Source organism: Leuciscus leuciscus, assembly GCF_965113295.1.
Source record: "Leuciscus leuciscus genome assembly, chromosome: 25".
NCBI classification, from domain to species: domain Eukaryota; kingdom Metazoa; phylum Chordata; class Actinopteri; order Cypriniformes; family Leuciscidae; genus Leuciscus; species Leuciscus leuciscus.
The window spans coordinates 5,379,147-5,392,671 of record NC_138724.1 but is presented as its reverse complement, the minus strand read 5'-3'; the positions used below and the strand labels follow the sequence as shown (position 1 = coordinate 5,392,671).

The window sequence follows — 13,525 nt, the reverse complement described above, 5'->3', positions numbered from 1 at the left end:
CCCACAAAACCTCGCACAATACAACTTTAACATCATAGGATGTCCTGTTACTTTATCCTCTACAGCATCGGTTCCCAACAGGGGGGTCGCGGCCCACAAGGGGGCCTCAGCGAGCTCTGTGGGGGGTCGCGTCATATTTTGAAAAGTTTTGAGCAATTTGCATTAAATAAAAGTCCTTAACTTTTTTTCTGTTCAAAATTGATATAATGAGCGAGTTCATCATGAATCCATTTTCCAAACCGTGTTTTTGTCTTATCCTGAATTACTATGGTACACCTATAATAAGTGATTACATTGGGACTATTTTACCCTGGTTCGGATTGCTGCCGCTGCGGAGTAGCCCAGTACCTACGTGACTCGTCATAGACGCACACAGAGAGAGAAGTAGTTCCGGCTACAATGTTCTTCCGAAAGACGCATTATTCTGTTAATAAACGCATGTTTGTTATCGCTCGCTATAGCGCCAAAAGCCTCAAAAATAAAGCCTCACATTGATAAAGCCTCACAAATAACATGCAAGTATTGAGGCCCCAGACAGAAGTCATTTAGTAATAGCCTATATTCATTCTTTTTTTACCTACACACAAGTGTGAATACTGATATTTTTGTTATAGCATTTAAAATAGGGCAAATTTATAGGCTACTCCTAGGCTTACATTTTTAAATTACAAAGGGCCTACTAATGTTTTTGTTATTGTATTTTCAATATTATAGGCTATTATTTGTGCATAAACATATCTGTTTATAGTAAACATACCGTTTGTTTGAAAACAACATATTTTGTCATCCTTGCTGCAAGCTTACAAGAGCGAAAATATCATTAAATGTGAAGGGGGGCCCTTAAATATTTTCTTGGGAAAAAGGGGGTCTCAGACAAAAAAAGGTTGGGAACCACTGCTCTACAGTAAAAGACCTGGGTGTTATACTCGATTGCAACCTGTCTTTTGAAAATCATATTTCATATGTTACAAAAACAGCCTTTTTCCACCTTAGAAACATTGCTAAGCTACGTAATATGCTATCAGTTTCTGATGCAGAAAAGTTAGTTCATGCATTCATGACCTCGAGACTGGATTACTGTAATGCTTTATTAGCTGGTTGTCCTGCATCCTCAATAAACAAGCTACAGTTAGTCCAAAATGCCGCCGCTAGAGTTCTTACGAGATCAAGAAAATATGATCATATAACACCGATTTTATCATCACTGCATTGGTTACCTATAAAGTTCCGTATTAATTACAAGGTATTGCTACTGACTTATAAAGCCCTAAACGGCTTAGCTCCAGTCTATTTAACGGATCTTCTATCGCCCTATAATCCATCGCGCTCTTTAAGATCACTAAATTCAAGGCTTTTGGTCATACCTAGGATATCCAGAACCACCAAAGGAGGGAGAGCATTTGCACATTTGGCTCCAAAACTCTGGAATAGTCTTCCTGATACTGTTCGTTGCTCAGACTCGCTCTCCCAGTTTAAAACTAGATTAAAGTCGCATCTCATCAGCCAGGCATTCATATAATCCTACAGATCAAACTACAATCCGGCCTCTAGCTCATAAATGCCAGAGGAGAACTGGCCCCCGACTGAGCCTGGGTTCTCCCAAGGTTTTTTTTCTCCATTAGGTCACCTGATGGAGTTTTAGGACACCATTAGGTCACTTGATGAAGTTTTTCGGTTCCTTGCCACTGTTGCCTTTGGCTTGCTCAGTTGGGGATATTTTATCTAATTTTATCAATCAATAAATTCTTCTTGAAACAAACTTTGTTGTATTATTTTAATTTAATACTGTGAAGCTGCTTTGATACAATCTGTATTGTGAAAAGTGCTATACAAATAAACTTGACTTGACTTGACTATAATTTACTAATTAATTTATACAACACATAACTGTATACCTACTTGACTATTAGCATGTGAAAATTTTATTTTGTGCGATTACACACCCTGTGTAATATAGGTACCAGTACAACTGGCATACAATGTTAAGATACAAATGAAAAAATCAGTAATTGAATATCTTATTTTCAAGAAGACAGAGAAAATCAAAACAACAGCTCAGCATGAACTAGTTTGCATGCATGTACAACACAGTTTTATAGTTACCTTAAGTAATGCCATGGTAAATTAGTTCCTTTTGTTGGCAAGATAACAGCAGTAATAACAACAGGAAATACTACACTTAAGACTCAACTATGGGTATTGATCAGACATTTCTGGAAAGTATTTAATGTAGTGACATGTACAGTAAATGGTTCATTCCAAAAGTATCCACAATCACTGTGAATAAAACAAACAATTACATTAATGTAAGTGTAACATTTTTGTACAGTAAAGGTCATTATGTTGACAAGATGAGATGGGCAAAGCTTGGGAAAGTCACCACTGCAAGAGGCTGTTGTCATTCGCAAGCTCTAGCACCACAGTTGACTGTAGAAATAGTCCATGAAACATCAGAGGTGAAACTTAAAAATCGACCTGCTCTTTGTGAACTGAGGTAACAATAGTCCACAATAAAAGCACTGCATAAGACATCCATTACACTTAAAAAAGTTTTTTGTTTTCCTTGAAACACACCTGCAGTCCAGTCATAATTGACACGCACGCAGTCTAAACGCATCCGACCATTTAAGAAGCACTCATTTACACTGCCTCAAAATCACTGTCATCTGAACTCTCAAAATCAACTTCTTCATGGTCCTCTGGTATCTCCTCGGGCCCATCCTCCAGCAGAGAAGCAGCATTTGGTCCTAAAGCCAGGCTGTAACTTGAGCAAACGACTTGGAACTTCTCCTCTACATCTGCAAGCCTTTTCTGAAGGAGACACAGGAGCCCGCGATGACCCTCTTCACTTAAACTGCCTAGAATGAAAAATTAAAAGCGAGGCATGACAATACTTCCATTGTTGTTGAGCTATTCTTTAACTGACTTTACTAAAGAACTACAGACCATTTAGATCCAGCCACAAGGAATCCATAATGTAACACTTGATCTCAAATTGAGTGGGGTTTTATAGGATCCCCAAAAGCATTACAGCAAGAATGTAATAAAAGTTAGCCTCTTACCACTGTTTCTGCCAGAAGACATTTCTGATATCACTGTCCTTATGTTTCCAGACAGCTCTCTGAGATAGGTGCAGTGCTGTCTCATCTCCCTCATCACAATGATCTTTTCCTCTTGAAGCCGCACTTTTGACATGTACACATCAAAAATCTTCTTCTTGGTGAGGATGTTGCTGGATTCTGAAGTCACACAAATAACATCCCTTCGATTAAAATTTGACCTGTACAGTCTAAACACCAGGCAAAACCCAAGTAGTGTATGAACATCCCATATACTGGTACAGAGTGCAAAAATGTAATATAAATGTAATCAGATAAAATGTGGCATATGTTTACAGTAGCATATACAACATATCACACACACACACACACACACACACACGTATGTAGAAGAAATTGCTACATACCACTGCTGTGCACTTCCCACGGCCATATTAGACTGTCTCCTCCCACGGAGAAACCGCTCTCCACCTTCTCCTCAACGATGCGCTCCTCATCTGGCACCTGCTCATTGTAGAGCTTGATTGTTTGCAGGAGTTTTCTCTTCTCTTCCCACAATTTTCTTCGACGCAAGTGTCGAATTTTGTTGCTGTCTATAAAATTTTTAAAACACAGAAAACATGATGCACAAGCATGTGTATACAGATATCAGAAAGTTACATGAAATACTTATAACTGACTTAAGAATTAATACATCAAAATGTAATAAAATCAAATGACTTTTAAAGGCATATTAGGCCTAACATTAAAAGGAAGACATTTTAAAATTAAGGACCTAAAAACACTATAATACCAAAACAATCCACATAAGTCATCTGCAAGTATTAAAAAAGACACAAATATTAGATGAGTTTTCAACATACCAGTGTGATTATAAAGGCTGGCTTTTTTTTGATGAACACCAAGAAACATTTGTTCAATTGATTTCTGAAGGTTATGTTGGTCATCACATCTGGTACCTACAGAATCTTAAAGCAACAACAATAATACAAGTAAATTATTATGTCTTGCAAGTTCAAGTTCATTTAGAGCCCAAAATCACTGTTAACAGTGTCAAAGGAGTTTACAAGCCCACAAGTTTATATCAAACAAAAACAGGACAGCGCCCCCTTACTTAATCCTTATGCATGGCAAAGATTCTCACTTATAAAATTGCAGTATTAGTAAACTACATGTTGTTGAAGAATGTCCATAAAATACTGTACCGTCAGTAGCCCATTGTCTGACATCATGTACCCACTGATGCACGATGTTCTCAGGACACCCCAGTTCACTGCTCAAATCCTCCAGTTTCTGAGACTCAGCCTCAGCCTTTTTCAAAGTCTGGTGTAAAAAAAAAGATTTTTGACTTTGCTATCTTAAAAAGTGAGGAAAATCATGAAAAGCTTAGTATACATAACTCAGACATAACATAATACCTTGATGTATCTGCTGGATAGGGCAAGATGAAGGCCTTCCCACTTCCGTCGGTTCCACCCAATAGCATGGACAGTTAGCATATCATTCCTGGCTTCAAACAACAAAATGATGTGATGGAGGAAAGTACCATTAAAGGAACACTCCGACTTTTTGAGACTTTAGCTTATTCACATTATCCCCCAGAGTTAGATAAGTCCATACATACCTTTTTCATTTCTGTGCGTTCTGTAAGTGTTATTTGACGCACCCACCGCTAGCCTAGCTTAGCACAAAGACTGGATGTAAATGGATAGTGTTAGCATAGTAATCCCAATAAGTGACAAAATAATGCAAACATTTTCCTATTTACATGTTGTGATCTGTATAGTCACAGCGTGTACAAAAAACAAGTCTATAAGAGACAGAGACCATTTTTAATCGTATAAATACTGGGAACTATATTCTCACTCGGCGTAGGAGCACAGCTAGCGTTACTTGGGCGGAGTGGCTACTTGGGCGGAGTGATCAGCGCAGCACACGAGACGCCCTGTGGTGAGGAGCAGAGAGTTCGCTCAGAGTTGGAGTAATAGAGTCAGCAATTACTAGATAGTAAATTTAAAGTTTACAGTCATGGGTGTTCGCTGTATTGTAAAGAGCTGCGACAATAAACAGGGGAGACCAGGTAATACTATGATATTTCATAGAATTCCAACCAAAAACGCTGACCTGATGAATCGATGGCTACTTGTTCTGGGTATCGTTCCAAACACACCTGTAAACACCATCAAGAAGTATTTAGTTTGCTCAGAACATTTCACTGAGGACGACTATTTTGAAAAAATGCAAGTTGCCACACGGACCATGAAACATGTGCTAAAGGATACAGCCATCCCATCGATAAAGACAGGACAAATTGGATCACCTGTTGCTGCGGTAAGTGTTCCGTTATGTTTTGAGATGACTAACATTAGCCATACTGTAACAGTGCCATGCTAATGTAATGTAAACTTAGTGAAATTATTACGTGAATAGGGGCTCCGTGTATCCTCTTTATTGTTATTATTGTGTTGTCATGAACACACTGTATCGCTCAATAACAAATGAGCGGCGCTAAATGTAACTCTCAGGACTAACGTTATAACATTCAATTTGCTAATGAATTGGAGGGGGATGGGCAGTTTTCTTTTTTGAGAAAATGTTTGTGAAATAGTAGGCTAACGTTACTGTCTGTGGGTTCATTGTGCAAAAACTATTTGCCTTGTGCAATTACTCTCCCCATATTCTAGGCTATTGTAATGCAATTATCTAACATTACTGTATTATATGCTGTTGATTACATTTGGTCAGCTGTAATAAATTGCATTTCAAATATATCTATTCCTGTAATAATTTTTTATACATTCGACATCTTGTCTTACAGCTTCCAAAGTTTGTAACTCCTCGTCTGTGTATTCTGGCTCAAACCTATATGGTTCGGGATCTTGGTTTGATACACAGTAAAATTCCTCTGAGTCTGACAATTCCTCAAAGTCAGCCATGATCATGAGTCACGTCTAGCGAGTTAGTCACGTTTGTTTTGTTTACGGAACCATCAACAGAACAGGGCGTCTCGTGTGCTGCGCTGATCACTCCGCCCAAGTAGCCACTCCGCCCAAGTAACGCTAGCTGTGCTCCTACGCCGAGTGAGAATATAGTTCCCAGTATTTATACGATTAAAAATGGTCTCTGTCTCATATAGCCTTGTTTTTTGTACACGCTGTGACTATACAGATCACAACATGTAAATAGGAAAATGTTTGCATTATTTTGTCACTTATTGGGATTACTATGCTAACACTATCCATTTACATCCAGTCTTTGTGCTAAGCTAGGCTAGCGGTGGGTGCGTCAAATAACACTTACAGAACGCACAGAAATGAAAAAGGTATGTATGGACTTATCTAACTCTGGGGGATAATGTGAATAAGCTAAAGTCTCAAAAAGTCGGAGTGTTCCTTTAATGCTCATGGTATTGCAGTTCATCCACGCATTGACAATTGATTTTTTATTTAACCCCCTGAGGTCTACGGTATCGCCGGCGATACCAGCTCGCTTTTTTTTTATTAGTGTAAAAGAAACTCATAAATACTCTGTTGACTTTGATTTTCCATAGGAGTTTCATACATCAATCGATTCTGTTAAATGTGTATTATTTTTGTGTATACTCACAATAAAAACAAAGTGTTGTGCTTTTTGCCAAATAAAGAAAAATAAACACGAAGCGAGTTCTGCCTTCTCTCTGCCAGTGAAGTCCATTCTGAAACGCGTCCGAAAATTAACAATAACTCAGCGAATACTCAGTCAAACAGACATACAGACACACAGGCATGAAGATTGAATTCTCTTCTTTTAAATGAAGTAATTTATATAAAAAAACTATTATTCTCATCTTGTGAAATCTGTATTAAAAGAGAGCGATTCCAGTCGAGCTCATCTCATCTCATTACGTTATAATCGGCCCCGCCCACGGAGAGCGCGCGCTATTCAAACGCAAATGGCTGAGGCAATCCTGTGAACGCCCCCATCAGCTCGAGAAAACACACAAGTTTATTTAGATCATTGTTTACACCGTCTTGCAGCGCTGTGAGGAATAATACTAATGGAAAATGTCCCTCAGAAGTGCGGGTATATCGAGGAGCGAGCTGAGGAATACAAGTACGTTTTTTCCTTCTCACGTGAATTTCTTCACGTGGGTTTCTGTTTATGAATGAATAAACGGCATGAATGCGCGCTGTTTACCACAGCTGGCAAAGACACGTGTGTGAATGAATGATGATGTTTTAGCAAACTGTATTGCTATACTGAGATAAGTAAACATCGACTGAATGTTGAAATAAAATGTAGGCTATTTGTATAAGCAACGTATTAAACTGCAAATTAACAATATGCCCTAATATTTCATGAAAACAACGTTACAGTCAGACGAAATATGAAAGACAACATTTTGTTGACCAGATTTGGGTACAGTTTTTACTGTAGAATATACTGCCACATCAAATAAGCTTTTGTTTAGCAATTTCTATATATAAAATACTATTTTTGTCAAAAATAAAGTCATCAACTAAGATGTTAGCTGTTCCAATGTTGGTTATATTCAAACTAATGAATACATAGATAAAATGTAGGGCCTATAATCATTTTTTTTTACAAAGAAAGAGTACACTTGAAATATTGTTGAAATTGTAATTATTGTTGTAATTGTAACCGTTTTAATAAAATAGCAAAACATATTTACAAGATAGATGTAAGCAAAATCTTAAATGGTCAATATAAGTCTTCTTCTAAATATATCTTTTGTCCTTGCATTGTGGCTCAGTCAGTGTCACACCTGAGTGAATGGCTAATTATGCAGAGTGGGTGTATTCTAAGGTGTAAACCACTCCTCGTTCACGCCCCCTCGCATATTGGCTTTCCAAGCAAAACCTGTTTTACATCAATTTAAATCAATGTATGGTTTTATGTGAACGATAAAGCAAGACTATTTTCACATAATTTTGAAGAAAAAACTATAGGCGACGACATCCATAAGTCAAAAGTCTTATTGCCACATATTTAGTATGTGTTTTGTGGCCTTATTTCAAAAATTTTAATTTTTAGTTTTTTCGATAACCACGCATAAACATTATTCTCTCAAAAATGAAAACATGTACATACATGTGGCTCACATATTATTGTAGTCCTGTTTGTGCTATATAGAGTGAATTTACACCTTTGCCATTAATATGTTTATAAGCAACTGAAAAAAGCACAAATGTCAGAGCATGTCAGAACACCCCCAGGGCCCAAAAAAACGCTCAGACTCCAGAGGGTTAAGAGAGATGTAATGCAGTTTTATTAATGTGCTGTATGTTAGAATATTTACAACTGTATATTTGCTATATTATATAATATTTGTAATCTCAGTACAAAGTATTAGACAGTTAGAATAAAAAGAATAAAAATAAAAAAAGAATAAAAGACAGGTTTCCTAAGATAATATAAATGAGCAATAATTACCAGATTTTGTCATGTACTTGGTTGTGAGGGCACAACGAGACAGGTAGCTGTTGACCATTTCGACCTCCTCCCCTGCAGTTGTGCCAGCACCTTCCTGATTTTTTCCACTCCAGATTATCTTACAAATCAGCATGGCACATAAATTATAGTCATATACAGTGTATTATATAAGTAATTTTTTTTTTTTTTTTTAAATGGTATGATAAAGAATATGCTGTACCTCACACTTGGTTGAATGAGCCTTGGCATGCATGACAGAAAGGAATGGTCTCATCTGCAGTAAAGGTCTGAGTTCCAACATGGAGACTGCCAACTTCTCAAGGTAAGGCCAATACTTGCAAGCAATATCTGTGCAATAGAACTGTCCGTTTGTGGCTGCTTGGAGCTCCTTCTGCAGGTACAGCGGATAAGCAAATATTTCCCCCCTGTACATGTTAAGAGCCTTGAGTAGCACTCCATGTCTGCAAACAACCACCTCAAGGCCCTCTTCATCCAGTTTGCTAGCTCTTCTGGCCGTTTCACTGACTGGCTCCACAGATCCCTTTGCCGGCAGTCTGCATGACACAATAATTCTGGTTAAAACTGAAAGTTGCTATTTTTTCTAACTAGTTACTTCATCCACCAAGATGAGTCAGGTTACATCACACCAACTGGCATCTTTGTAATGATCGGTGACAATAAAGGTTTACTTTCAAACTACTACTAAAGAGGAGCTTCAGGAAATGCATCTTCTACTTTCTCTACTCTAGCTACACAAACTAGTTGAAAGGCAGGGTGACAAACTGCATGCATAGTCACTATCTCTTGCAGAGATCTGCTATTACATGACTAAACTAGCCACTTTGGATGCCACCACAAATACCATATCTAATTTAAACCTCAACACAAGATTGCTTGAAAGAGTGCACCATGCTAAAAGTGCTAGTAACAAACTAAGTGTATCATATAAGCTTACACCAACTAGGGATACACATCTATTTAATAAAACAACAATTACACATTGCAAATTTTGGATATAAATCAAAGGTGCAAAAAACGACATATTTTACTAACACTTTTCATTTTACTCCTGATCTCATCAACAAAATGGTGTACATCTGTGTCCTTGGCAATGAAGGTGCCATCAAAATAGGGTTCCTCTGACCTAGATAGAATAAGAAAAAAATATATGTTCAGTGTCAGACATTATATGTTCTGTTAATTTTACATTAAGTAAAACAACTACAAGGGTAAAACAACTAACCCTTTTGACTGCCGAAACCGGTACGCTTTTCTGTTGCCATCTGCACAAAGAGCAAGCATGTTGGGTGTACATGCCGGGCAAGTGAAGTGCTCTACACTGGCCATTTTCTCACACTGGTACTGGCAGAATGTGTATTCCATGAAGCTTCTTTGGAATACGTCTCCATGTATTTTCCCAGCCTGCACATTCGATTAGTAAAGAGTAAAATGAAATAGCTACACTAATATTCTCTCATCTCTACTTGAGGCAACTTTGATCTACACTGATCTCACCCTTCCAAAGAGACAGGTCCTCCTCTCCAACATCCGCAAAAAACCTTGTCTCGATAAACCTGGTGCAACAGTTTTCATTTCTTCAAATGATCTGAAGACATCTATGGAAAACAGCGTGTCAGCATTCACAGATGCCGGCCAATACCCACTGCTTATTAGGGCGCTCATGTCAGGTGTCCAATGTGCCAGACACAATTTGCACAGCAAGTTTGGCAAGTGCAAATCATACCGACCTAAAATCAAAAAGTAGAGCCTTGTAACACACAAGGGGACAAGAATAAATAAAAATATAAACCATAATTCATACCATTTATGCAAACCAAAATGATTGCTCTGCCAGCGGATTCTGTGACGTTTGTAGGGTCGCAAGTACATAACTGGACAGGTCTCACTGTAGGCAATAAACATACTGAAAAGAGAAGTTAAATAATTAGTGAGAAAGCATTAAAATATGTCCAATTAAGACAATAAAAGTAAAAAAAAATATTTTTTAAAATAAAATCACTTTTTAATCACTTTGCCGAAAAGGTTCAGAACACTAACTTGATTGACCAGTGTATATTTGCCCTCTTTTTGTACACAGCACACTGTTGGCTCAATGGGCTTGTAAATTCCCTCAATGCAGGACTCCCTGTTATGGAGGGTGAGTTTTTTGTGTATGTGTATGTCACAATCCATACACAGCCACTCTTGGGGCATGCAGTCTCCGCAGCGAATGACGGCAGGAGATGTGCAGTGGCTGCAGTTATTTTCTGGAGCCACATTACAGGACAGCAAGCAGTTGATGTGATAGGCCCTTGCTTTCCGCCACTCATCTTGGGCTACAGATTGGCGCAAGCACCATGATGTGGATGTCGAAGGATACTTGCTGATGCCTTCAACATCTGCTGAGGTCAGAATGTCCTGCAGTTTCTGCATCTCACTGTCTAAAAGACAGAAATAAGAAATAATCATTCCTTTCACGCTTATTGCTAACTTGCTTACAGTAAGGTCAGGTGTCATCTGTCATACCAAATGAGTGTTGAGAGCAGTTTGATTGGGTAACTGTGGGAACCTCCTCGGATGACTCAAAAGGAGTAGTTCCCTCACTGCCAACAACGGAAACAACTGAAAAGATAGATAGAAAGGAACGAGATAACAATTTTTTTTATGTCTTACAAGCATATAATACAGTGTTCAGTACAATATTAGTGACTTAAGGCTATAATAGGCTAATTGACATGTCTGACAATTCCATTAATCTCCATATGTTTTTTTTTCCTCATTATCTGAACATAATCTTGAACTGTTAGCAGCATGAACCTGACACCGATTGCTTCACTTCCACTTAATTTCTTTGGAATTACTTAACATTACAGTGAAGTCAATAACATAAGTAACACATCCACCACCACGTTGTGTTTCTGATGGCACAGTTTAACAAGTAAGTGAGGATAGGAGCAGGCTTCACTCAATGCATATACTTATAAACTTTAAGAGTGCTGGCCTGGATAATTAGAATACGCAAAGCAGGAGAGAGGCCGCACTATGCATATATACTTTTATTTGCACAGACGCGTTTCGGAGCGTGCCTTCTTCAGTGCGGCCTCTCTCCTACTTTACAGTTTAACATACAGTATTCAAAGGAAAATTATTAAAAACCGGAAACAGAAATCCAGAAAGTTTTACCATGGAAAAAAATAAAGGAAAAAGCTGTGCACTGGAAGCCCCGCAGTTTAGTGGTCTATGTTTCAAAAGTGACACAAAACCATATTTATGTTACCTAACAAATAGCAAGCTGAATTCTGTATACAATGGGCACAGTTATACTTAGTTAAGAAAGACTGGGTGGGTAATCACAAATAATCCTGGAAGACATGGACTACCTGTAGCTGAAGCACGTTTTCGTGTCTCTCCACTTCTGCTTCTTTTTAGCATTGGACGTCCTTCAGCATCTCTCTCCACCCATCGGACATTACATTTACTGCCTTTAGCAGATGTTGCTTTGCCCTTCGCTTCCTTTTCCTTGCATGACAGAAAGTGAACATTGTATGATAACACTGAAATACAGCCAACTCTTGAGCAGTTCATTCAAATTTCGCACTCTAATTCCCACTATTTAGTATTAATTACATTAATACTGGAAGATCACTATCTCAAAAAAAAATACTCACTTTGGTTTGAGCAAGAAGCATGTCTGCAATGAAAATAGCATCTTCTGCTCTCCCTCTGTCTTGCTGAGCAGCCATTTCAAAGTAGGGCTGGACTGGGACAAAAAATCGGCCCGGGCATTTTGGCCCAGACTGGCCCACTATATGATCATAAACACCACCCATCTTTGCACGCCCTTAATTATATGTATACCAACTCCTATTCCTTAAAACCACTAATGCCATGTAATAAGTGAGTATAGGAACGAGTGAAAATGTGACATTTATTAATTAATACAGTTGAACTGATCTCCACAGTGATGAATCCTAAAACAAGCTATAAGCTGTAATGGCATAGCAATACCAGTGTTTCTCACAGGATTTTTGGTAAAAATGTGGTGGGTGGACCTTGGTTCTTCTAGGGGGGTCCGGGGGCATGCCCCCCTGTGAGAAAATGTTGTGCATTTTAATGTTAAATTCATCAATCTGGAGCACTTTGAGAGTTCAAAATTAAAAGCTCCAACCCATATTCAGTGTGCAAATTAAACGAAAAATTCAAACCTCTTTTAGTTACAGTGTCTATTTACATTACACCTACTACATAATAGTTATAATATTAATCCAATGACAGTAATAGCCATATTTTGAAAAAACAAATGCACTAAAAAATAAAAGAAACTTTCATAATTAGTTTGTTCCAATTTCTATACTTGAAAGAGATAAGCACATGATCTTTTATTTTGACGCAAACTGCATCAAGCTTTTATTTTGGCGGAAAACATGGTTTACAAACGCCTCTCATTAGATTTCTAGTGAATTGCGGTAATCGTCTTTATATACTGTCTATGTAATCGTCAACTATGCAATGTGGAAATAATCTGTAACTGGGTTATGGGTTCCTACTTCCTACACTCGATCATGACATAGCTTAAAGTCGGCATGAAACGGAAGTTGAGATAGTCATTTTTTCCTTGTTGTGACGTATATCCGAGTGAAACGGCTTCTGAAATTAGAAAAAAATGTAGGGCGGGGCTTGATTTCGTCATTCGGGAATTGATTGGATCGTTGGAGGTTGGGCGTAGCAAACAAAATGGAGGCAGATTTGAATGCCAGTTTACAGTCAGTTGTGGAGGATTTTTCTCCACCGGACTCCCCACCGGTACCCTCCCATGCCCATGAAGGATTTTTTATTGAGGAGCCCGGCAACGAGGGCGAGGACGAGCAGCTACATTTTCAAGCAGGAATCAGCCCATATTTATATGAGCCTCCCGCGAACCAAGATGAGTCAAGTCAAGTCATCAGTGAAGTTCACCCTCGAGAGCATCTCGACGTGTCCGAATGGTGGGCTATCTATCTTATCTAAATCTAGTTATTTACCTTAACTGTCAT

General features: G+C 38.3%; 1 protein-coding gene and 1 long non-coding RNA gene across 3 annotated transcripts; both read right to left on the bottom strand.

Moving 5' to 3' along the window:
• Window positions 1-1,970: 1,970 nt before the first annotated feature.
• LOC309491004 (uncharacterized protein) lies at window positions 1,971-10,408 on the bottom strand. 2 transcript variants are annotated; one of them, XM_082160369.1, is made up of 12 exons: window positions 10,315-10,408; window positions 10,008-10,240; window positions 9,736-9,914; window positions 9,546-9,636; window positions 8,713-9,046; window positions 8,493-8,610; window positions 4,478-4,569; window positions 4,265-4,382; window positions 3,923-4,027; window positions 3,467-3,652; window positions 3,063-3,239; window positions 1,971-2,858 (listed from the first exon to the last, which is right to left on the bottom strand). In XM_082160369.1, the coding sequence occupies exons 5-12, from the start codon at window positions 8,923-8,925 to the stop codon at window positions 2,641-2,643; spliced, it is 1,227 nt and encodes a 408-aa protein (XP_082016495.1). In that variant the 5' UTR covers window positions 8,926-9,046; window positions 9,546-9,636; window positions 9,736-9,914; window positions 10,008-10,240; window positions 10,315-10,408; the 3' UTR covers window positions 1,971-2,640. The 2 variants fall into 2 exon arrangements, with proteins under 2 accessions (XP_082016495.1, XP_082016496.1); XM_082160370.1 differs by lacking the exons at window positions 9,546-9,636; window positions 9,736-9,914; window positions 10,008-10,240; window positions 10,315-10,408 and having other exon boundaries at window positions 8,493-8,599; window positions 8,713-8,843.
• A 167-nt stretch (window positions 10,409-10,575) lies between these two features.
• Window positions 10,576-11,964, bottom strand: LOC309490923. Its single transcript, XR_014202880.1, has 3 exons — window positions 11,873-11,964; window positions 11,019-11,114; window positions 10,576-10,933 (listed from the first exon to the last, which is right to left on the bottom strand). It is a non-coding gene; the product is annotated as an uncharacterized lncRNA (long non-coding RNA).
• Between the last annotated feature and the right edge of the window lie 1,561 nt (window positions 11,965-13,525).